Here is a 23,274-nt window from a genome sequence, read left to right on the forward strand (position 1 = left end):
GAATCGCATCATGACATGATTGTGACGTGATCACCACTACTTTGTCTCTCCTTCAGCACTCCAGCTCCCGCCTTGGTTACCAAAGCAATGTCCAAGGTTCCACTCAGCCCCAGAGCACCATGGGATACTCATCGTCCTCCCAGCAGAGCTCCCAATACTCCCACCAGACCCACCGCTACTGAGGCTCCCAGTCACTCCCTACCAGCAGAGGTCCTCCTCCTCAACCAACCCTGAACCTCAGCAGAAGTTGCCGTAAAGCCCTCAGCTCCAGGCAAGGCGTCACTCCCAGATCCTGATCGGATGTCTTTCCGTGTGTCGGATCATTCCAGCCCAACCATCCACCTTTCATCTTTGACCTTGAACTCTAACCCCACAGCATTCCCCAAGGGCACTGCAATATGAAGGCAAACTCAAACATTAGGAACCAAAAAAAATAAACCCACAAAAAAATTACAAAAAAATAAACAAACACATCCTGCCTCCCTGGGGTAGCAAGACATTTTTAAAACTGAAAACAATGTATGATAAAATTGAAGAAGAAATAATGTCAGGCGCAAAACTCGTCACACACAGAGACTGAGAACCATGGCACTTACAAATACACATTCTTCAAGAGGAAGAATTGCAGCTGTGTTCATATATGTATATTATATAGCACCTTTTTCTATTTGATTTTTTTCTTGCTTGTTTGCTAGAGTTTTCAAGTTTACCTGGATAGTTGATGTCATTGTAAATATTGTGAAATATTGAAGCGATCGGATGAAACACAGGATAGCCCTTTACTGTCATCTCTAGTGTTCGTTGTACCATTACCTTGGATAATCAAAACAAAATCAAAAAAAAAAACTTTGAGCTAACCCTGTTCTTTTAAAGAAAAAAGAGAGAACTTCTCTCCCCATAGATTCAACGTTTGTACACAGAAAAAAAAAAATTGGCTCTTTAGCCGATGCAATTGCAGGGAAATACTAAATGCGCAATTTCTCTTAAACTTCTTATAATAGGGTTTCTATATTTAGACCTATTGTTTGTCTAGATTTGGATTTGGAAAGTAAGAAAAAGTAGTTGTCTTTCTACAGTCTAAGTTCTGTACATTCGAATTCACTCCGTTACCTTCAGAGACCTAAAACATTTGACAGTCAAGCTATTCAGCGAAAATGGGTAAAGACACATCACACTCACCTGTTCAGACAAAGAAACAAACGGTTTTGAGGAGCCTAAACATTCTCACCTGTGGCCAGCAGCCTCCCAGCGCTAACTTCCTTCGTCGAGGCGCTGCTGGTGGACACTTTGCTTTGACACCCATCTTATCGTGGACCTCCAAGACTTTCAAGGTTGCTGAGCGTGCGCATAACCATACAGGGCAGCTAACAGTACGCCCCCATATGTTCTTGAGACTGTTACTGCCTGATGTCATTTTTTTTATGTTTTATTGGCCTTTTACTTTATCATTGTTTCCCTGTGTGTGTGAATGCGTGTTTCTATTTTTGTTTTTCTTCTTTTAAATTGCATGGTTATCCTTTTGCTCAGTCAAAGAACTGTACTGACCGCTTAACTGATCTGCAAAGAGCTGGAACAAATATGGGGCGAGTTTGTACGCAAGCACCCGTCGTCCTCTTCCACCCCGCTCCACTGCAGTCGTCTGTGCACTGAGTAGAAACCTGGGCAGAGAAGAAGCCTTCAGGAAATGGGTGCGTTCTTTAATCCTTGCCAAGGGTCGCAGGTTAATATAAACAGCAGCGGTGGGTATGGCGTGTCACCGGTGCAAGCCTTTTGTGAGCCACCCTGGATTTGTACACTGTCCTTCCTCCGCAGGACAAGAGCAGAACATGTCACGCTGCAAAAAATCTCAATCTTAACACGTCGTTTAGTGTCATACCGAGTCTTAAAATCTTGTTTTTTCTTAAAACAAGTGAAAAATCTGTTTCAAGGCTTTTTCTGGGAAAAAGTACAAGTATATAGAGACAAGGCAGAGTAAGGCAGATCACCCACTAGTATGAAGTAAATGATGCTTGATTAGCATTGAAAACAACTGGGATAATCTCATCCCACTGGCAGATATTTTTCAACTGTTTTAAGAAAAAAACAGTAACCCATGGCGCTAGAAAAACACCAAGTATGAGATGAAATAACTTGTTAAGATGGCAGGTTTTTGCAGTAAATTTTATTTTATGATATATGCACATGCATATGCTTTGGTTGTTTTGAAATGAATCATTGAATTCATTTGATAACCATTACAAAATTATTGAAGAGGACACTCCCTTGAAAGGACGTGCTTGAGCACAAATCCAGGCCTTTTTATTTTATTTTATTTTTTTTTCATGGGAGCTCCCCCCTTACATTGTACATGTTGTACATGCCGTCCTCCACCTTCACTGGTCCCATTCGGTCACGTGACGAACCAGGTTGTATTAAAGAACACACCCAGTGACTCGACTGTAACTGTGCTGCGTGCGCTGAAATAAAGATGTGGACATGGGGATGCAAAAAAAAAGAAAGAAAGAAAGAAAAGAAACAGAGCCACCCCTGCTTGTTTTGTAACCTGCAGAGGAATTAGGAAATACTGTCACCGTGTGGTTGAAAACGAGAACTGGACCTCTGTCCTTGATGAAATTGTGCAATTATTACACAAACGTATTGTTGGAAGGATCAAGGCGGTTTTCACCAAGACATTTGAGACATGGTCATATGGTTCTAATGTAAAACTGTTATTTTTGTTGTTGTTGTTGTTGTTGTTGTTTGTTTTGTTTTATTTTTTACCAGAAATCCAGTCATGTTTCACGGGTGTCACACTGACGCTGGCAACACTGTTCTTTGCTTTGCTCTGAGAATATGGACTATTGGCTTTGCGTTTCATGTGTCGATACTAAGATGCAACCAGTCGCTGTCTCTTCCCTCAGAATCAGTTCAGTGTTGTGATACATACAGTAGGTAAACGACAAACGTCTCCAGTGATTGTACTCTGCTGCTCCATACTGGATCTTTTCCTGCAGCAGGTCAAACCACGCGCTGAGTCGGCATCAGTCCCTGTCCAGGGGGTTTGTGTCACTTCTGTTTCTGCAAATGGTCTGAAATTTTAAGTTTCTGTTCGATTTTTAAAGCAAAAACAAATGATATTGTGTATTTCTGTTTTGTTTGATTTTTTTAGTACTCGGCACTCGTGGTGGGGAGGTACTTTTCAGGATTTGTGTTCATATCTTGAATTGTCCAAATGCAGACGGGATCGACCCCAACCCTGCGTCACATGAATCAAGACTCCGCCTTTGATTCTGTGATGTTTATAGGAAGAGTTTTATTCCAAAATGAGATAGCAGCCATATGGAAGGGGGTTAAAAAAAAACAAACAAACAAACAAAAAAAAGCCAAGGCAGTTTCTCTCGCAAAATGATTGATTGCACAGAGTGGAAAACAATTTATGGTACTTTTTATAGTAAATGTGTTCAAGTGCTTAGCGAGCAAAATGCTAACAATTTTACAAACTGGATATAGTTTTATTGTCTGCCTATTTAATGGTGAACTTCAGGTCATGACATTTTCTCCCACCATGGATATGTATAGCATTTTGGAAATGAACTCTTCATATCTTGCTTCAGTTCTTTGGTTTAATCTTTTCTACTCTTCTCTGGCAGTCTGGCAGGCAGATGCAGGCGGACGAAACAGCCTTCTCACAACAGTCACATCTGATGGGGATCAAAAACCAGCAGCTATTCATCAGAGGTTTTCTCCTCCCTTTATTATGTGTACTTACTCTGTGTTTGAAGTCTAATCGAGTAGCAATGAGGATGCGGAAGACACTTGTTGTTGTAAATTTCTTTCCACACAAGCGAGGTGTCAAAAGTATTATTCAGCGCGAGGCTCCCGACAGGAACCAGTGGGGCAAAATTACTGTCAAACTACTCCTATGCAAAATCCCAGACAAAAGCTTTCACCTGTGCAGTGCTTAGGTTTTCCTACAAGAGCATGCAGTTCTTAGGTTTCTCATGGTTTTGATTGAGACGTGTATCCATTCCTCCTGTAATACCGAATACAGTAGTTGAAGATGGCGCTCACTTAAGTCCTTTTTTCACCTCTCACAGCATTTTAAAATGTACTCTAAATGAAATATTGTAAAGAAATGCATATATATGGATAGTATACAATCATATTTATTATTTCCATACATATATGAATAATACCCTTTTTTTTTTTTTTTTAACTTTCCTCTGCCTTAACAGTAGTAGCTATAGAAAGGGACCTCTGTCAAACAAACCAGGCATCGCTCGACCCCGTCTCTTACTATTTTAGATTTTAGCTCACATGAAATCATACGTGCTTACAGAATGTGTTGCCACGTCATGTTATCTTGTCGCCGATGTACAGTGAAATGAAGGTGACACATTCGGCTCTGACACCCCCCTCCCTTTGCTCGCATTACCCTTGCTGCAACCCCACCCTCCCACCCCCTTCTCCACTGTTTCCTGGTTTGTTTCATTTCATCTGAATTTCTCTCACGATTCTTTCACAGCTACAAACATTTTTACAGGAATGAAATGATCCACATTGCAGATTGTGTGGATGGTGCCTTTGTTTTTAGTCTTAGCATTCATCTTCTAAAGATGTCATGGAAATCAGGATTTTTTTTTCATGCCTCCTATCATAGCTCTTTTGCTCTTTTTCCTGTGTTTGTTGCTCTTTTTTTTTTTTCTTCTTCCATTACTATGTAGCGTATTGTTATTTACAGTGTGGAAGCTAGCAGCTAAATATCTTCTTTTTTTGTTCTTTTTTTTGTTAAGTGAGTCACCTCTAAAGACTGCAAACAATTTTGATGGGCGATTAGCTATCATTTTCTTCTCTAATAGATGCTATTGTCCTCACAATATTGAAGCGCAGTTAAGTATGTTTTGAAATGCTGTACATAAGAACACATTTTAAGGATTTCTCATTGAAATATTGATACAGTAATTGTCTTTTAATGCACTGTTGTTGCTCAAATATTTAGTGGTAAATAAAAAAAAGTAATGTTTTTTAATGTCTTGTTTAGACACTAAAGTTATGGCAGTTTGATTAAAGATATAAGCCAGATGATGCTCCTTTGTGTGTGTAGATATTGAAGACACACATTAGTACATGCATATTAAACCTAGTGCACCTCTAGGCCGCTCTCTTCTCACATTTCCTCCTTTTATTAGTGTTGCATGTGCCTGTCTTTTCCAATGAAGAACGTAAGCACTTATCATCACCCTCCAAACAGTTTGTACAGAAAGACAAACACTCCATCTGCAAATGTGAGTCTCTGCGATGCCTGCCATGCCGTTGAAATACAAAATACTTCTGTGGCTTGTGTCAGAATGCAGTTACGCCAAAGCTCTCCCCATCTGAACATCTTGAATAAGAGGCACCCTATTTTAAAGATTTTTTTTTAATTAGGTGGATACATGGATATATCAGCCAGGTCTTTTCGAAAGGATAAACGTGGCAGCTGTTTGAAGTATTTAAACAAAGGAGACTTTGTTAATCTACTGAAATCCACAATTGATCTGTGTGCTCTAACTGCCCGAGCCTCTCAGCATGCTGCATCACCAGGGAGCTTTGCAGGTTGGGGTGTCTGTCAGCTTTTCTGCATCTTCTCTGTATTACGTGTGTATGTGCGTGCACACGAGTGTGAAATATACATACGGCCTAACTGTCTGTATTGTCTCTCCATAGCATTTATAGATAAGGCAGCAATAGCTCAGTGCAGGAAAATAAAAGAAGAAACATTTATTTAGCTGCTTTTAGCAAACTTGTCCAAATTTCACTGTACAAATGACTGTTAAATGAGAAAAAGTCATGTATATTTATTTTATATCCTCTATTGTAATAAAAATCTCTTTTGTCTCAATCACTTTCACTTTGTACAGGAATTATATGGAGTGAATGAGTAGGGTTGCAGTTTCTGTTAAAAAAAATGATGTTTAATGCTTAATTGGACTTGTGAAGAGTGTTGCTCACTCTGTCAGCCACTTGGTGTCACCCAAGGGCGTCTGTTTACTGTGGGCCAACTTCTGTGCAGCACCCTGAGCCCCTGGGAAAACGTAAAGCATGTCTCTTGCATCTTTTTTATTAAAAGGTTTTATTTCAGTTTGCACTAATTGTTTAGGTTACATTTGTCACTGACATAGTTCTTAGCAATATTGTGTGCTCTATCTTATTTTGTAGTTTTAGACATCAGTTTGTTCTCGTGCCTCCTGTGCAGTGAAGAACCCATTCATTGGTATTTGTTTTCTTCTGGTATGAAAACATCTTCCACAGACTTGAAAATGCCTGAGTAAGATAATCCATCACGGTAAACATGCCACCTTTCTCAGAAAGTCGTTTTTTCTTCTTTTTGTTTGTTATTGCAAAAGTTGACATTTGTAAAGCGACAAAGGCCTAAGTTTCTTTGTTTTGTGCTTTCTGTTTGTACAGTTTCCTTTTTATCACAAGACAGAGATTTCTTTTCTGAGGAAGTTTCATTTGCCATGTTGTGTCACTTATGTAACTCTCAAGCTTGCATTACAAAAACTATAATTAGGCAAATAAGACTTTCAAACAGTGGAAGTTTGCATTATTGGACTTTATTGATACTCTTCACTCTTTGCCTACTTTGAGCTGAAAGCAGAGGAAAGTGAGACTCAATAAAACATTCTATTGATAGTAAACAAGAAGTCATTTACATTAAAAAGATAAAACAATATCTAGTTAACAAGATGTTCATGTTAAACTGTTATAAATATATGCTAATTGTCCATACTTTTTCATGCATGTTTTGTTTTTGTGTTTTAAACTGATGGTAGTGTTTTATGTTGACTCAGGTCTCTGTTTGTGAGGATCTCTCACTGTTGGAAGGGGAAAGGAAGGTCAATCTCAAGCTTCCCTCCACTAACTTTCATGTAGGTCTGAGCTTCCTCTGAAGCCTGCTGCAGAAAACTAGAAAAGATAGTATTGAACTGATTCATCACAGACATGAGTGTGTCCATGATGTACTCAATGGCCATGTTCAGCTGCTCCATATTTAGGTCAGAGATCTGGTCAACAACAGTCAGCATAGCTGTGGCGATGTTACGGTAGACAGCATTGATGCTGAAGAACACTGAATCCAGGTAGTCAGACTTGATAGAGTCAACAAACTCCTGAGATTTCTCAACAATAGCTTTCTGGGTCTCACCTATCTTCTCTAGCATCATGTCAAGGCTCTCCATATGTTTCATGAAGTCCACAATTTCATCAAAGATGGTCTTGATGATTGTCTTGACCTGGTCCACGATCTGACCTCCAGTAATTGCATCACCAATTTGCATTTGTACTTGAACACTGCTAATCATATCAACTAGATCATTGTAGTAGACCTCCATGTTCTCACTCACAAGCTGCATGAGCTTCTCCAGCATAGCAGCAATGCTGCTGGTTAGTGTCTTCAGGACTTCAGGTAGAGTGGTCATCTTATCAGAGCCAGGCAGTTTGAACTGGGTCTCCCTCATGAGCCTGATAGCAGCATCGAGGAGGACTTGGACGGTCTTCTGGTATTGGACAAAAACATTCCTGAAGAAGATGGACAGCTCACTCATTTGAACATCATAATTGATGGCAGAGTCGTAGGCCTGTCGGACAACATCAGCAACAGAGTTCTTCAGGTCCTCCACATTGCTTGTGATCTGGTACTTGTCAGCAAACATGGTAAGTGAAGACATGATGGAAGGAAGTCTGTTCCTGAGACCCAAGAGCATGTCCTCTGGTGCCTCCATGTTGTAGGCAATCTGCATCTTCATCTTATCAGCATCCCTAGCTGACATTCTTATGGCCAAGATGTCAACATCAACCTCTGGGGCGGACTGTTGAGTAGAAGAAAAGAAATGATTGGCTCACATTGGTTATGGATATTTTTGTTGTTGTATTTAATTTTCTGGGAGGTCAAATGGGTGACATCCACTTCTTGTGGGACACAGTTTATGTGAAAGTTTTCTATAGTACTTACAGCAGAGCGATAATAGAGTCTTGCACTCATCTGAGATGGGACCTTGCTGTGAAACTGAAGGCCCAGGAAGCCAGTGGATGGGGTGGAAATGGAGGCACTGATTCCATCTCTGCGAGCAGCATAGCGGTAGTTAACATCAGTGAAAGTAGGGCTGGTGATGTCCAGGTTCAGGGTTTGGCGAGAGGGGCTGGAAGTTGAACAAAGCATATCAAATGAGAAATCGCTATTCTTGAGTTAGCTCTGAAACATAAAAGAAACTTACAGAATGGATGTATATTGTAATAAGTAGAAAAAAGAATTCTGAATAGACATTGTATTGTATTTACCTGTCATCAACTTGGCGCTTTTTCCTAAAATGAAAAGACAAAAATGAATTAGATAATTGCTTGAAAGCCTATGTATGTCAAAATTAATTAGATATGACATGAAAATTGTACACAATGTGTCACCTCAGCGCTTGGGCAATAACATGGTGGATATCCATGGTCAGGTCAGTGTGTGTCAGTGTAAGCCTGCTAATCAGGTTCAGAGCTTCATTCTCAAACTTTGCAGTGGTAGATGCTGTTGAAAGAGAATTAGTCCTCGTAAGATTTGGTGCTCAACAATGCTGAATATACAGTGGACTAGAAAAACTATTAATGATCATTTGTGCTACTCACCATCCATGTCATATTCCAGGAACACAATGGGAGACTTAGAAGAGGACTTGAAAGTTGCTTTGATGCCAGGAGCATCACTCTCAAAATCAACTTCAAAGTTTGTGGTGTACACTGGAGTGATAATCTTGGCATTTGCAGAGATCTTCTGTTTAGGTGCTGTCATTTCAACAACAGTCTTTTCAGTGATGGTGATGTCACCCATGCTACTTGGCTGAGCCATGTTAATATCAATATCAGCAGTCAAGGAGGTTGGCACAAGGTCAATGGTTGCCTGTGCAACATGCTGTCCCTTGGTGTTGAAAGTGAACAGGTTTGCCTCGTTGTTACCAGTAAACTTAAGCACTGCATACACTCGGCTCAGGGAGGCTTCAATAGCCAGGTTCTCATTCACATCCATGCCAATGATTTTGGTTGCATCATTGGTAAGTTTGGCATCAGCAATTGTCTTTGATGTAGAACGTAGACCATCACCATTCAGGTACAGATTAGCCTCATTATCCAAGACTCCGAAAACAGGATAGTTTTCAAGCACTGTGCCATCAATGTTTGCCTTGGTGGTTGACTCCATGGAAATGTAGTCAAAGGTTCCCTCCATCTTTAGGCTGTGGTCTGCCTCGGCCTTTCCGACAGCTTTGATCACAGGCACATTGAAATCACCCTTCAGCTTCAAGGTGGAGACAGCATTTGCTTTTGTTTTGGTGTCTGCAACCAGATTCTGGCTTGCTTCGAGGTTTAGTACTGGCACATTAATCTTTGCAACAGTAGCCACAGAGATAGAGGTATCGAAGGTCTCGGTGCTTACACTGACAGTGCTGTCATGAGTTCCCTCAATGTGTTGATTCTCCAGGGACAGGGAGTTGGCCAGCTTAATTCCTCTCTTGGTGGTCAGGCTGGTGGTGCCATAAAGCTTGGCTTTAAGACTTTCAAACTCAGAGGCTGTGTTTGCTCCCAGGCGGAACACAAGATTATCCTCAGTGTACAGTCCAGCGTTGACATTCAGATTGATGATGGCAGATTTGAAAGACAGCTCTGTGATCATGTTACCCACAGAGGGAATCTGAATTAGACCCATCATATCAACAAGGGGGGCAGTCTGGCTCTTTTGGTACACAATCTTAGCATCCATATCAACAGTCTGTTCAGTGGTTGTCAAGATGTGTTTCAATCCAGTTTGCTCATACAAATTCAGACTATTGATGGCTGGAATATGCAAATTAACAAAAGGAAGCTCCATTTCAGGAATGTCAATGGGTTTTGTCAGGAAGTCAAGATTGGCCTCTCCATCCATAGCAACAAAGACACCAGCCTCATTTTCATTATTGTCAACAGTGAAGTTGTAGAAAATTTTGTACTGATTGAAACGGACCATAGTTACTGTGTTCAGCTGTTGGGTGCCAGGCTTCAACATGGCTGAATAATCATTTTGCAGATCAATCTTAGCGGACAGCATATCAAAAGGGTTCACCTTGGTGTTCCCCTTGTTGTGAAAGTCAAAGACAAACTTAGAGGGATGAACAACAACATTGATTGCATTGGAAAGGACTCCACTGACTGCACCATAAAACTCTGCATCATGATTTGCCTTCAGCTCAAACTTGATATCATAAAAGTTGGCCTGTCCAGATGCCACAATAAGACTGTTTTTAACAAATAAGCCCTCTGCCTCATTGCGGATGTTAAACTTGAAGTAGCTAAAGATGGCATTTTCAGCAGTCATCTGCTGTTTCATCTTGAGAATGGCAGAGTCAGTGTCACCAGAGAAAGTCATGGTGACAAAGCTGGGAGTAATTGTGAAACGCAAATTGCTCTTGTGTGTGCCATCTTCAGCTCTGTATTTGCCTTTGCCAACGTTTTCTACTGTTAGGGTGATGGTGTTGCCATCCTGGCGAACAACTGCCTTCTGAGTTAAAGTAGCTTCACTGGTTAAATCGATGATTGGGAGGCTCACTATGTGATTATAGGTTGTGTCAAGAGAGGCAGACATTCCACCCTCCATAGCAACAAAGGCTGTGTTCACAAAGTCAGCAGTATAAGGTTCAGTGGTGACCTTCATTGTAGTTTTAGCTTGGGCCTGGGCTGATTGACCATAAAGAGCTACAGATGCCTGATGATCAACTCCAAAAACAACATAATTGAACTTAAGAGTCTCTGTAAAAACAACACGGCTCCTCTTCGGGATTGCAATACGGGCATTGGACTCCAGTTTGTAATTAAGGACTTCATAACTAGGGGATTTGCCCTCTGAGGTCAGGGATGCAGTGAACTGTGGGATCTTTTCATTATCAGTTGAGTTTCGGAACTCAGCATTAGTATTAATAGTGTAGATGGGAGTGTGGAATTTCATTTCACCATATAGTTTACCAAAGCATGGCATCATGATCTCAGTTGGAATGGATGGCAGCTTGATGTCAGGAATCTGAAGAGTCTTGACAAGTTTTTCAACAGGGACCTGTGGGATGGTGGGGAAAGAGATCTCGGGAATAGTCATCTCTGGGATGGTTATCTCAGGCATAGCTGGAAGGTAGTTCATGGTCAGGTCACCAAAGAAAGCGTCCATATTGAGCATATTGATCTCAAAGTTGACAAGGTAGTCAATAAGTTCAATGATTCTCTGCTTAATGTCATCAAGAGAGATGGTGGTGGCCTGCACTTTGTAGAATCCCATGATGGTAAACTCAGGGATGTTCATCTCTGCTGGAATGTCTAACTCATGAAGCTTATCCATACTGAGCTTCATGGAGGGTACAACAAGGTCAGTGAGGGGGAAGGTGAAAGATGGCATGTCCAGCTCAGCTTTCTTCAGCCCAATCATGAGTCCCTCAATCATTTGCTTAATCTCACTGACAATCTTTTGGTCAGCAGTCACCCTCTGAATTACCTCAAACATACTGGTAAACAAGTCAGTGATGATGGTCATGAACTCGGCATAGCGTGTGCTCATTAACTGAAGGAAAGAGGCAATCTCAGTTTCAACATTAAGTGCAGCGATCTTCTGTTTCAGAATTTCAGCAAATCCCTGCAAATTATTCAGCACAGCCTGGTCAATGACTTCCTTCAAAGTTTTGATCATGTCTGCAATTTTGACTTCTCTCAGTTGTTCCATGAAACCCTTAGCTGATGATAAGACAAAGTTGACAAAATCTCTAGTGGCCTCAAGTTTCTGGGGGATCTCAAGTGCCTGGATCATCTCATTCATATAGGCTGTGTATTTTGCAATCATTTCATTGGCCTCATCCACAAACTGATTATAATCAAATGACTTCATCCCCTGGACAGCAGTGTCAATATATGCATTCAGTTGGTCAATCACATGCTTAATTCCATTTGACCTTAGATTTTTGATGCCATCTTCTATAACTTGCAAAATTTTGGCTGAGATGTCCTTCAGTCTGTTAACAACGACCTTCAAGGTCTCCTCAATTCTGAACTGCTTGATGAGCTCCACAATCTTCTCCAGGATGACCTCAATCTTCTTGTCAACCTCAAATCTGACAACCAGCTCCCTCATTTTGGCAAGGAATGTGTTTGCTCTACCAAGGATGTCAAAATCCTGCATAAATTCCTTAACGTTATCAACTATTCTTCTGACAGTGCTTTGGGGAATCCAAGTCATCATTTCTTCAATGTAAGCTTCCAAGTTGAAGGACATAATGTACCTTTTCATTTCGGCAGCAAACTTGGACATATCCAAAGTATTAATGAAATTCTTCAAATCATTCAGGATCATCTCTAGGGTAGCCTTGATTTCAAACTTAGCATCAATGTCATGCAGGAAAGCAATGCTGCTACCTCTCAGTTTTTCCAGGTCAATCTGTTTGATCATCTCCACCATAGTATCCATCACAGAAACAATCATACTCTTGATGTTGTACTCCTCATCAATAGCATTCAGCTGCTCCTGGATCTTCTGAATAACAGTTTCAGACAGAGTGCCACTAACAATCATCTCTTTCATGATATTAACAAAGTGTTGGATACGAGTAGTGAGATCAACAAGCAGTTTCTCAACAGCAACTTTCAGGTTCATCAGAGAGGCTTCCAGGTCCTCCATGGAGATGGCATAGTCATGGGTTAAATCAACTATGAATTGTTTCAGCTGAATAGCTTTGTCATCTATATTCAGTTGATCAATAAAGTCACTCACATGCTGGGGAAGTGCCTCAAGTTTAGCTCTGATTTCTGCATTATTGATGTACTCCAGCAATGCTTCTTCCATGCTCACAAGAAGGACCTTGATGTCTTCCCATGTTGTCAGGACAAGAGGCAAGTATTCAATAAGAGGAATGCGAATCACATGACTATCTGTGTTCTTATCATACTTAAGGAAGCCGGAGATGGTGAATTCTTGGTTGTCTGTGGTGACTGTGTTGAGAATATTTGTGAGGATGGTACCAGAAACCTCCATTCCGATTCTCTCAGCAGTGTTGTAAACACTTATGTCCTGATTTAATGTATGATCATTCATTTTAGACTTCATCATGACAGTGGTTCTTTGCTCCTGGGGGGACAGAACAGTATCCATCTTGTTGTCAATTGTGGACTCCAGGGAGAGACCATTATCCAGCTGCTGGTTCAGTGAGGCTCTGTATTCATGTGAGCTGACAAAAGCCAGGGGCTGTGCCTTAATGAGGAACTTGCCATAGACCTTAGCACTGTGCGTTCCATACATGGTCAGGTCACCATCAGCATTAAAGAAGGCATCAAGGTTGAAGTCGAAGGGAAGGATGCTTGCACGGATGGTGTGGTCAAAACGCATTGGCTGGGAGTTGAAGCGGGCATCATTGGTGATCCTGGCAGCAAGACCAACAATTTCAAGCGCAGCGTTGTGGCTCATGTGGGTTCCAAATACTTTTCCAGTGGTGCTGGATACTGCATTGGCACTTAGGTCAGCATAACTGATCTGGTAAGTATGCTTGATCTCTTCCTCCTCATACATGGCTTTGAGGCTTCCAGTCAGGTCCATCTTATAGAGCTCTGCGTTCAGTTTAGCCTCATTAATGAAGCTGGCAGCCAGCACTTTCAGATTGTTATTAACCTTTGCAGAAACAGTGTAGGGCTTCATGTCAATGGTGATGTCTTGAGTGTAGGAGGCATGTTCACCGATGTTGGCTCCAGCCTTTGAACTGAAGTCGAGGCTAGAGAGAGTGATTGTCAGGGTGTTTGCATTATCAACCTTCATGTCACTGGCTGCAGCCATGTTGTTAATGGTGAGTGTAGCCCTGGAGGCATCAAGTCCAGCTTCGAAGGTGTTTTCCATGGTCAGGGGACTCTGAAGCTTGGTTGTTCCACTTGTAGCCAAACCGTCCCTATTCATTGTGAGAGTAGCCTTGTGGGTGGCCTCATTCTCAAGGAGCTTCACAGTGGCATCACTGTTCACAGCCAGACCATTGGTATCAAAAGATGCAGTAAGTAGAGAGGAGATACGGTTTTCAGAATGATCTGCTTTGGTCTCCATTGACATGGTGACTTCACCGGCACCAGCAGAGGCCACAGCTTTATTGTTGATAGTCATGCCAAGAGCAAGCGCCTTTGTATCACATTTCAGTGACAGCTTGTGGTCTTTGAAGGAAAGCTCAGCCTCATGGGTCAGCAGGTCTTCAAAAGCTTTGGTGTTAGACACAACAGAGAGATCACCATTGACAAATGTTGCTGCAATTGTGTTCTGGGCCTGAAGAATAGTAGAGTCAATCTTGAGAGAAGAGTCAATCTTTGCCTCTGGTCTAGATGGGAAGATGGCAACAGTTTGGGTGGAAATGGTTTCGCCATAGATGTGTCCAGCTTTGACTGTTCCCTGAAGGTTGCTATCACCAGAGATCTCCTCAGTGTTGATGCCAGCTGTGCCTGTGTGGTCTAGGATAATATTAAGACCAAAGGGACTTGTGGCTTCAATTTTACTGCTTGATTTCAGATTGATCTTGTCTGTGATGGTTGCATCCTCAGTGATAGTGATACTGGCTTTAATGAATTTATGTGTCAAAGAGCTCTTCAACTGGGCTTTGATGGAGTCAGAGTTGGCCAGCATTCCAGAGCCTATATGAAAACAGCAGAAAATATAATTGATGACAGTTAGTGGCTGCATGCATAGTGCACAGAGAAAACATGTATATTTTAATTAATCATGGCATAAACATTGGTTGGTGTGGGTTGGTGAGTCAAACTCATGTGACAAGTTCTGAATTAATCATTGGTTTTCACTAATAAGTACCTTCAAACTTCATTGAGAGCATTTCAATGGGGGAGGTTCCTTTCACATCAAATTTAGCTGAGTAGCTTGGTGTCTCTACAACATCTTTGCCAGCAGCTGCTGAGGCCTCCAAGTCATAGATGTTGCTCTTCATCACAGTTGAGACCTCAGCTTTGCCAAAGAGAGGCACAGACACAGTAAGTCTTTCAGGGACAAAAAACTCTGGGATGGGAATCTCCATGGATACAATCTCCAGTCCAAACTGGGGCATAGACAGGTGTGGTGTGGTTAACGCAGGTGGAAAGTTTAGCTCTTCTGTTGACTTCCCTCCAAGAGGCAGGGGGATAGAAATGGTGAAGCGCTCATTGTTTAAATAGTAGACTGCCTTTGCCTCACTGTTCAGAAAAAGACAAATAATAATTGTATTTATTTATTTATTTAGTTATCAATATTTGTGCTGAATTAAAATGATGACCCTTTAGGGTTTCTTCTAAACTTACGTATTCAGGAAAAGTTTCTCTGGCAGAGAAATTTCAGGCATTTCAGGTATTCTGAGATTCTTAAGGAATGAGAGAGGACTATCGGCAACATTCTTCTCCATGTAGTTATTAATCACCTGAGGAAGAAATATTAGATGTTTTATGCTCACTTTATATCTAAAACCAAAAAGTTGTTGGTCAAGATATTTGTAAAATCAAAGTTGCATACCTCCACAGCTTTCATGAGAATTTGACGGACCTTCATGTCACTCTCCCCCACTTGCATATCAAGAAGATCATTGCCATACTTTTGAATCATCTCATCAGGATAGATCTCAGAGTTCACATCAGATTTGATCTCCATCTCAATTTTGTCGCCATCTAAAATAATAAAGAAAATAGAATACATCTATGAAATATCAGTCCCACTATGCAAAACTATGCAACCACTTAAGCAGTCATTGGAAAGGTAATTGGAAAATCACATTACCATATTTCATTGTGATCTTTTGCTCAGAGGCAGCATCCAGGACCTTGATATCACTCTCCAGCTCAATTTCCAATTCCTCATCACGCTTCAGGTTGGCTGTGACAGTGGCACGAGCCTTGATTGATGGGACAAGAAGCTGGACTTGGAGCATGCCCTCCTTCATCGCCTTCATACTTTGAAAGATGGACCAGTGAGTCAACAAATTTTGAATGATGAAGATGATATTTATGTCATTCCATGATTATATTATATTATAATTATTATATGTATGAGTGCTTTCTTACTTGGCACGGCCAACCAGGGAGAGTTCAGGGATGTTTTTGTTTATAAGGTCAAGCGAGATGGAGTGAGTTCCCTTGCCCTTGGTGTTGCCATCGATGACTCCCAGCCTGAATCCAGCCTCCACATCATAGTCAGGGATCTGGATGTCAGTAGTGATGACATGCTTCCTCCTGTTATATTTAACAATTGCTCTGGCCTCGGTGGGCTGTGTACCTAGAGTAAGCCAACAAAAACAAATTAAATTGAAAGGCCCCATTGAACTTGAATATTTCACAAGGTGGATCCAAAGATGAGGAAGATAACATTTTACCATATCATACATTACCTTCAGCCCTCAGAACCATCTTCACAGAGTCAACCTTCTGCCGGCCCTCTTCTCCCTCCTTGAGGAGCTCATAGTTAATGGTAGCGGTGTATTCAGTAATTTCACCAGTTGGGTGGAGTTCCATGGCAATCCTATTAATTTAATGAATGAATGAATTATTTTGATTAATTAACTAATGCTAAAACACTAATGTTTGCTTGTGTGTGCTAGATGGTGTTTCTTACTTGCTGTCTCCAGTGAATGGGAAGTATGGAGCTGTCTCATGAGAGAAAGCATCAGTGTACTGCAGGGCTGTGCAGTATTTCATTCCAGCGAAGACGGGAGTGCACTCATTAACATCAACCTTGTCATTGATCATTGGGGTGATAGCCCTCACCTGTGCTCCAGTCACTGCCACCAGGGTGTTTCTATAATTGAACATAGAAAAAGATTGTAGCAATCACAAGTATATAATTTCTTCTGGTATTTGTATTAAAAAAGCTGTACTCAGACTTACGTGATGCTCATAATCTTAGTAGGGTTCTTGGGGGCAGGAATGGTCAGCTTGACATTGTCGCTTCCCATGGAGAGCTTGGCACTCAGCCCACTCTCATGGAAGAGGCTGGTGTGCATCTCTAGTCCAGAGTTCACATATTCAGGGAAGTGGGAGCCAACACGAGTCACAAACTCAAGACCAGCAGAGGGCATGAAAGTGACCTCGCTCTGTGTGAAAACATCAGAGAGGGAACACTTGTAAACTCAACATAGATACCACACAAAATGGTAAAGCTTGATTGTTAAACACATTTATGTGAATTGTTAAATGTGAGATTTTTACCATATCACGAGCAAACTTCAGTCCACCCTTGATACCAGGGGTGAAGGTACCAGACAAGGCAATCCTCAGAGGCACACCAGTGGCAGTTGGCAGGAAGAATTCATTGTCCATAAAGATGTAGTGGGCAAAGATTGTGTTGTCATCCCTAGTCATCAATGCCTTCATCATCTGCAACAGACAAAAATATGCTTAATTACACATAAAATAAATGACAATATGATAAACAAGCCATTGTTTTTTTACTAAAATCTATTGTTACCTTTGTATTTCATGAAAAAAATATGTGAGGGCATGGTATTTTTTCTGTTTTCTTGCACTTACATCAGTGGGGAACATCTTGAACATGCTGTCAATCATCATGGCAGCAGAATAGGCCATCTCCTCCATTTCGTTGGTCCTCAGGTATCCCAGCTCATTTCCAAAGAGTCTCAGATACACCATTGCCTCAGGAGATTGTTTGGTCTTCAGTTCCCTCACCAGTTTGTTGAGGTTCCGTCCAATTTCCCTCATCAGGCTGTGGGAAGCCTATAGATGTACACACAGTATTACAAAACTGTTCCCTGATTTTAAGATCTACCCTCATAATTACAAAACATTTTGTCTAATTAGTTTGGACAAGTGAAAGTTGTTGCTCTAAATACCTGTTTCTTTGTCTTAAGGACAGGCAGCATGTTCTCCAAGATCTCCTGGATCCCAAGGGGCATGTTGTCAGTAACAAAGTACATTGTTTTCAGGGCGGAGTCAGGGAAGAATCCATTCTCTCCAAACAGGGCCTCAACTGTTGGCTCAAATCCTTTGCCCTCCATGCCAATCTTAAAGGATAACACATTTTGAAGAGTTCCATCACAACTGAACACACTGAAAATTGTATCACTGAGCATTTTTGACTGAAAAAGCTTTTACCTCCATCATGTCAATGTCAAAGCCAAATGCCCTCAGGGTCATTTCAAGCATGAGCTCCTTGGGCAGGTAGCTGGTAGTCTCAAAGATCATGTTGCCCTCCATTGATCCAATCCTGTAGTTGCGAGAGAATTTGGTGGGGTCCATGGCAGGTCCAATCTCATTATTCTGCATGGCATCACGAATCTTCTGCCTCAGCCTGCAAGAAAGACAGAAAAAATGTTCCAATGAAACCACTGATGAACTGCTAGATGACTACTCAGCATTAAACTCATTAAATGAAGCAACATTGATGCCTCACTTACTCTTCGGTCTCAGGCTCAGTTGAGGACAAAATGTTGGTCATGTAGGAGATGATAAAACTCTTGGCCTGCATGTCCGACTCTTTGGGCAAGGCGGCAGCTATCCTGGCCAGTTCACTTGGCTTGGGGTCTTTCATCAGTACCAGATATGCAGCAACCCGCTTCTGCAGAGGGCTAGCGCTGTCCAGAAGGACCTGCATGAGAACCTGTCTGCCCTGTAAGGAAAAAAATACATCATTTGTTAAGGATGACATGAACACAGAAGTAATGTATGCAAAATCTTGTCCAACAAGTGGAATAATTCTAACTTGCCTCCTCAGGGACAGGAGTCAGCCTGTAGACCTGGATGGCAGCCTGCTGGACTGGTAGGGAGGCAGCAGGCTGGTTCACACACTGGATCACAGCAGCTCGCAGAGCAGGACTGGCAGCTCCCATGGCTGCACCCATATTTCCAATAACCTACAATCAAAATACATATGATCATTCTGCTCATTCATTCTGCTACGTTAAATTTTGGGAGTTATTTGGTGAAATGCCCACCCTCAAAGTCATGAAAGTCTGGTCCTTTTCACCAGAGCAGTCGCCCAGCTTGGCAGCCATGAACTCAGCAACAGAGTGAATCTCGGGGGTCAGTTTACCCTCAGCCTTGTAGAACCTGTTGAGAGGAAAAACAAAATTAAATTTTAAGAACAAGTGTGGCTTACTTTGTACATAAAGAAAAGCCCTGTTAACAAAATATCTGGAATGATGTCAGTTCAGTTTTACCCACCTCTTGACAACATTGCTTAGGGCATACATGATGGGCTTGCTAGACTTGTATTTGGCCATCTCAAGCATGTCATTGATCAGGAGGGCAGAGGGGTTGGACACTAGTCCCATAGCAAACACAGAGGCATCAACCTCAAGGGAGGAGCTGTCAAAGGTCCTGAGGATCTGCATGATGGCGCTGCTGCACTCAGGGGTACCGCACTGGGCCAAAACCTGGAAGGTCAGGGCACGGGACACTTGGATGGCCTCGGGAATGATGGGGCTCAAGGTCTCAGCCTTCATCCCACGGACCATGGTAACCAGCTTGTGGAAGAGGTTGGCTCTCCTGTCACCCTCAGTCTCGGGCAGAGAGGCCAGTTCTCTCAGCAGAGCCAGACCAGCATCCTTATCCTGGATAGCACTCTTGTCCTCAGCAGCCTCCATGTGCAGACCCTTGACACTGGCTTCATCTATGATACACAGAAAAAACATAGTTAGAAATAGACAACATATTTTGAAAACGGAAGAAAGATCAGCTATGAAAGAAGAGATGAATGAAAGGAGGTACTCACCATAATCAAAGATCCTGTCATTGTGAGAAGAAACTGTCACCAGTGTCAGCTCTTGCTTGCCGACATTGGTAACTCCATACTGTCCCCTATAGGCAGACAACACAAGGTTGAGAACTCCTGGACAAGACACATCAGTAGCAGCACTTAACGGCACAAGGTATAGAGAGCAGAATCAGGTTTGATTTACTTGTGAGAGAAGGGCACCAGGATGTGGTTCTCAGTGCAGGATGCAGAGGTCATGTGTTTGTTGGTGTTGTCAAACTTGTAGTTGCAGGTCTGGGAGCTCCTGACCAGCTGGGCAAGGGGGTAGTGCTGAAAATGGACAGAGCCCTGTTATTGTTCTGGGTTATTTGAACACGATGTTTTTGCACTGCATTTCCCAGAGACAATTTGTCCGTCAAATAGTGTGATGTCTTTTTTCTATTGATTTATTGTTGATGGGCTTTTCTGTAGATGGCACTGTTTTCTTTTGTCTGTTTGGCCATGGTGGTTATCACTGCTCAAACGCACTACCTAAGTGATCAATTTATCCCCTCACCTCCAAAAAACATGGTTGCTGCCAGTAACGTAAAAACAAATCACTTCCACCAAAGTATTTTTACATGACACAAAGGCTACTACTACTACAACAAACTACTACAAACTTTTAGCTTCTTCAAAACCAGTGACAGCTCCTGATTGGTCAGAGGAATTGTCTTTCACAAAATGACAAGTTCTAGCGGTAACTTTGAAAACTGAAAACGTTTCAGCTCCCATGAATGGTTTTAGTGAATCTGGGATCAGTTGCAGCAAAAGTAAAAGCTGAACTGAATCATTATTTTATTGTATTACTTGACAAAGAGTGGAGGAACTACCTTTTCTGTTCCAAAATGTCACACATTAACATAAGCATTTTAATCTTAACTAACCATGTTGCTGGGATGTCTTACCATGCCAGAGATAAGGGCCAAGGGGCTGGTGTGGTCTCTTGTGGGGACAAACTTGTCACATCTGGACAGATCCCTGGACAGGCTGATGTCGGTGGCAATGTCCTGTCTTGCATTCACAGAGTACTGGGTCTTGCACATGCCATGAATTGTGGGCTGCAACAGGTGATTGGAGAGAAATCAACATTCATAAACTTGCACAGAACATTTTTTCCCACATGTAAATATCCCAAAATTGTGCTTGTCTTAAACAGATGTATTACAATGCACAAAAAGAGCATGTGAATGGTCATCTTAGGAGCATTTTCTTGGTGAATACACATACCATATTCCTGTTCTTATCCTCCTCCAGCAGAGGCACAAGCAGGGCAGAGATGATACCCCTCTTGAAGTTCAGGATGGTTGTGGTCTCACCCTCCTCAGGATAAAGTTTCACATCATACACACCCTCAACCATAACCTTCAGAGGGTGTCTGAAAGGAGGAATTTTGGACATTTTAGATGCAATTTGTTGACACGTGTACAATATTAAAGAAGAGTCAGGGTGGAAATACCGTAATTCTTAGGTTTTAAACTAAATAATCTTGCAACAGACTGATTTCAGGGATTTGACAGAGTAACTTACTTCTCCATTTCATCAGCGAAGGAGACAGACGCGGGTGTAGTGCTGTAGACTGGGTTGCCCTCACTGTCCATGTCGACCACCTCAGTGAGGTCACACTGAGAGGTGCGGACGATGAAGCTACACATCTGAGGCACTTCAATTTCAACCTGACAGAGAAGGCAAATATTTTTTTCTCACTTCTGATCATCGCAAAATACGACATAGTGGACACCAAAGCTATGGCCGTGAAAGATCTCGACTTGTACCTTGCATGACACCTTGGGTCCGTTCTTAAGCATTGAGGCTCCATTGATGGCATTCAGAGATTCAGAATCATACGTGTACTCATACTTGTGCAGGGTCTTGTACCTTTTGGCCACTAGATGAAGGAATAGACATCAAGACGGGATTGAACAGTGATCGGATTAGTTAATTATTGGTATTGCTAAGACTGGATGTCAAAAAAAGAAAAAAGTTACACTTGTGAAATGTATGTATTTAGAACTGGAATGGTGGTGACTTTAACTTTAAACCGTATTACTTAATAATGCAAAGTTAACTCTTTTTGTTAAACAGCATATAGTGTTAATTTGTCCGCTGCAACTTACGCAAACAGGTTGGTTGATCATCATCTTGGGCGACTGAAAAAAGAAAAAATATCTGGTTATTTTCACTCTAGAAGCAACTGAAATGCCATTTTAAAGAAAGGACCCTAATCCTTAAGTCCTGATGATTACCCTTCAAGCATTTTAGGTTGATAACATTTCACATTTACATCAGGCTTTTTATGTTTTAAAATTTAAAATATTAGTTATTTAAAATACTCATTCAAGAAAAAAAGGACACTTTAGAAATGTTTTAGGATTTTTTTTTTTAAGCAACAAAACATTTTCCCAGCCAGAGTGGAAGAGGTACTCACAAGCCAAGGCAGAGGTGCTCAGGAGCAGCAAAAGGCAGAGCTTTGAGTCCCCCATGACGGGTTCGTTGAAGCTCTCTCCCTTGGGGTTGGCGAGTACTCAGACGAGACTGATTCCTCAGATGCAGTGCGGGACTTTTATACCTTCAGCTGTGCTCATGCAGATGGACTGGGAGGCGCAGGCAGCACTCTAAGGGCTCAAAGTCCACTCCACCCTCCTGTGTGGAGGGACAAAGGCAAAGGCTTTAAAAAGACTACTCATGGCCCAAAGCACTGATTTATCCAACTGATCAATTTTGTCCACTGATGTGGTCGAGATTTCTTCTCTTTATGGCATTAAAAACTGCAGAATATTTAATAAGTTTATAGGACTGTGGCTAAGATTACACTGTTAAACTCAGATGAGACTTCATTAAACTTCATTAATAGTTCAGTTTGCAATGATAGTTACTTTCAACTAGTTTTTAATATCCATTAAGGGTGCTGAGGGTTAAATTAGGAAAACTTCTGGGAATGAATCAGCACTAATTTCAAATATATTAAGCCTCTATCCTATACTTGCTGCACAACTGCCACCTTGAGTTTAGGATAAGAGCCAGTAAAAACAAATTGGCAAAGAAAACATTCCATTTAGCAAGCAATGACAGCAATGGACATTACATTTGAGTGGATACTTGCACTTGTAATTTGCAGAAAATGTGTATAATAACGATTCATCTTAGGTTGAAAATGTCAGTGACATATTTCACAGTGTAAGAGGTCGGGACATTAAGTTTAGGCAGGTCTACCTTTCATAATATCCCCAGGTACATCTATAGAAACGCTATGAAGATTTATTTTGGGCCAAACTACTTCAGTCCGTCACTGAGCAGAGTGAGACAATTTAATATTCTTAACTTTTTGTGGTAATGCTTCACAATTACTTCGAAAACTCCAGTTTTAACTAGGTCAGTGATAAAACTGGAAAGAAATATGGTTTCTAATGAATCCTGTGTGATCAGGGCGTGCTACAATTACAAAGTCCCTCTGGATGGGAAAGCATTGATAAAGTTATCAGCTGCCTTTAACCATTGATAGCATATAATAATTTCACATTGGG

The 23,274-nt window shown here is 41.5% G+C and overlaps 2 protein-coding genes across 2 annotated transcripts in view; one reads left to right on the top strand and one right to left on the bottom strand.

Annotated features, from left to right (window-relative positions):
• The window catches only part of cdk19 (cyclin dependent kinase 19), a 68,277-nt gene extending 62,417 nt beyond the window's left edge, over positions 1–5,860 (top strand). Inside the window, exon 13 of the mRNA XM_030047050.1 lies at positions 57–5,860. Coding sequence (XP_029902910.1) covers positions 57–182 — 126 coding nt within the window. The 3' untranslated portion in view covers positions 183–5,860. The remainder of the gene's footprint in view (positions 1–56) is intronic.
• Positions 5,861–6,833: 973 nt separating this feature from the next.
• On the bottom strand, positions 6,834–22,233 carry LOC115356277 (apolipoprotein B-100-like). The gene is made up of 29 exons (XM_030047374.1): positions 22,179–22,233; positions 21,868–21,900; positions 21,526–21,638; positions 21,281–21,426; positions 20,981–21,128; positions 20,659–20,811; positions 19,917–20,041; positions 19,730–19,815; positions 19,180–19,627; positions 18,951–19,065; positions 18,723–18,869; positions 18,414–18,625; positions 18,112–18,307; positions 17,850–18,020; positions 17,530–17,733; positions 17,209–17,376; positions 16,888–17,093; positions 16,616–16,798; positions 16,387–16,522; positions 16,069–16,271; positions 15,785–15,957; positions 15,524–15,675; positions 15,316–15,431; positions 14,837–15,210; positions 8,632–14,661; positions 8,422–8,533; positions 8,299–8,322; positions 7,973–8,159; positions 6,834–7,829 (listed from the first exon to the last, which is right to left on the bottom strand). Exons 1-29 carry the CDS (start codon positions 22,231–22,233, stop codon positions 6,834–6,836), a joined length of 11,412 nt encoding a protein of 3,803 aa, XP_029903234.1.
• Between the last annotated feature and the right edge of the window lie 1,041 nt (positions 22,234–23,274).

This window comes from Myripristis murdjan, chromosome 24 (genome assembly GCF_902150065.1).
Source record: "Myripristis murdjan chromosome 24, fMyrMur1.1, whole genome shotgun sequence".
Taxonomy (NCBI): domain Eukaryota; kingdom Metazoa; phylum Chordata; class Actinopteri; order Holocentriformes; family Holocentridae; genus Myripristis; species Myripristis murdjan.

What these genes read in the sequence shown, in the direction of transcription:
- LOC115356277 (XM_030047374.1), bottom strand. Translation starts at nt 22,233, where the DNA reads ATGGGGGACTCAAAGCTCTGCCTTTTGCTGCTCCTGAGCACCTCTGCC. An exon ending in CTGGTGCCCTTCTCTCACAA is followed by an intron (nt 19,816 to 19,916) that starts GTAAATCAAACC and finishes GTCTGCCTATAG; the next exon opens with GGGACAGTATGGAGTTACCA. An exon ending in TCAAGATGTTCCCCACTGAT is followed by an intron (nt 17,377 to 17,529) that starts GTAAGTGCAAGA and finishes TGTCTGTTGCAG; the next exon opens with ATGATGAAGGCATTGATGAC.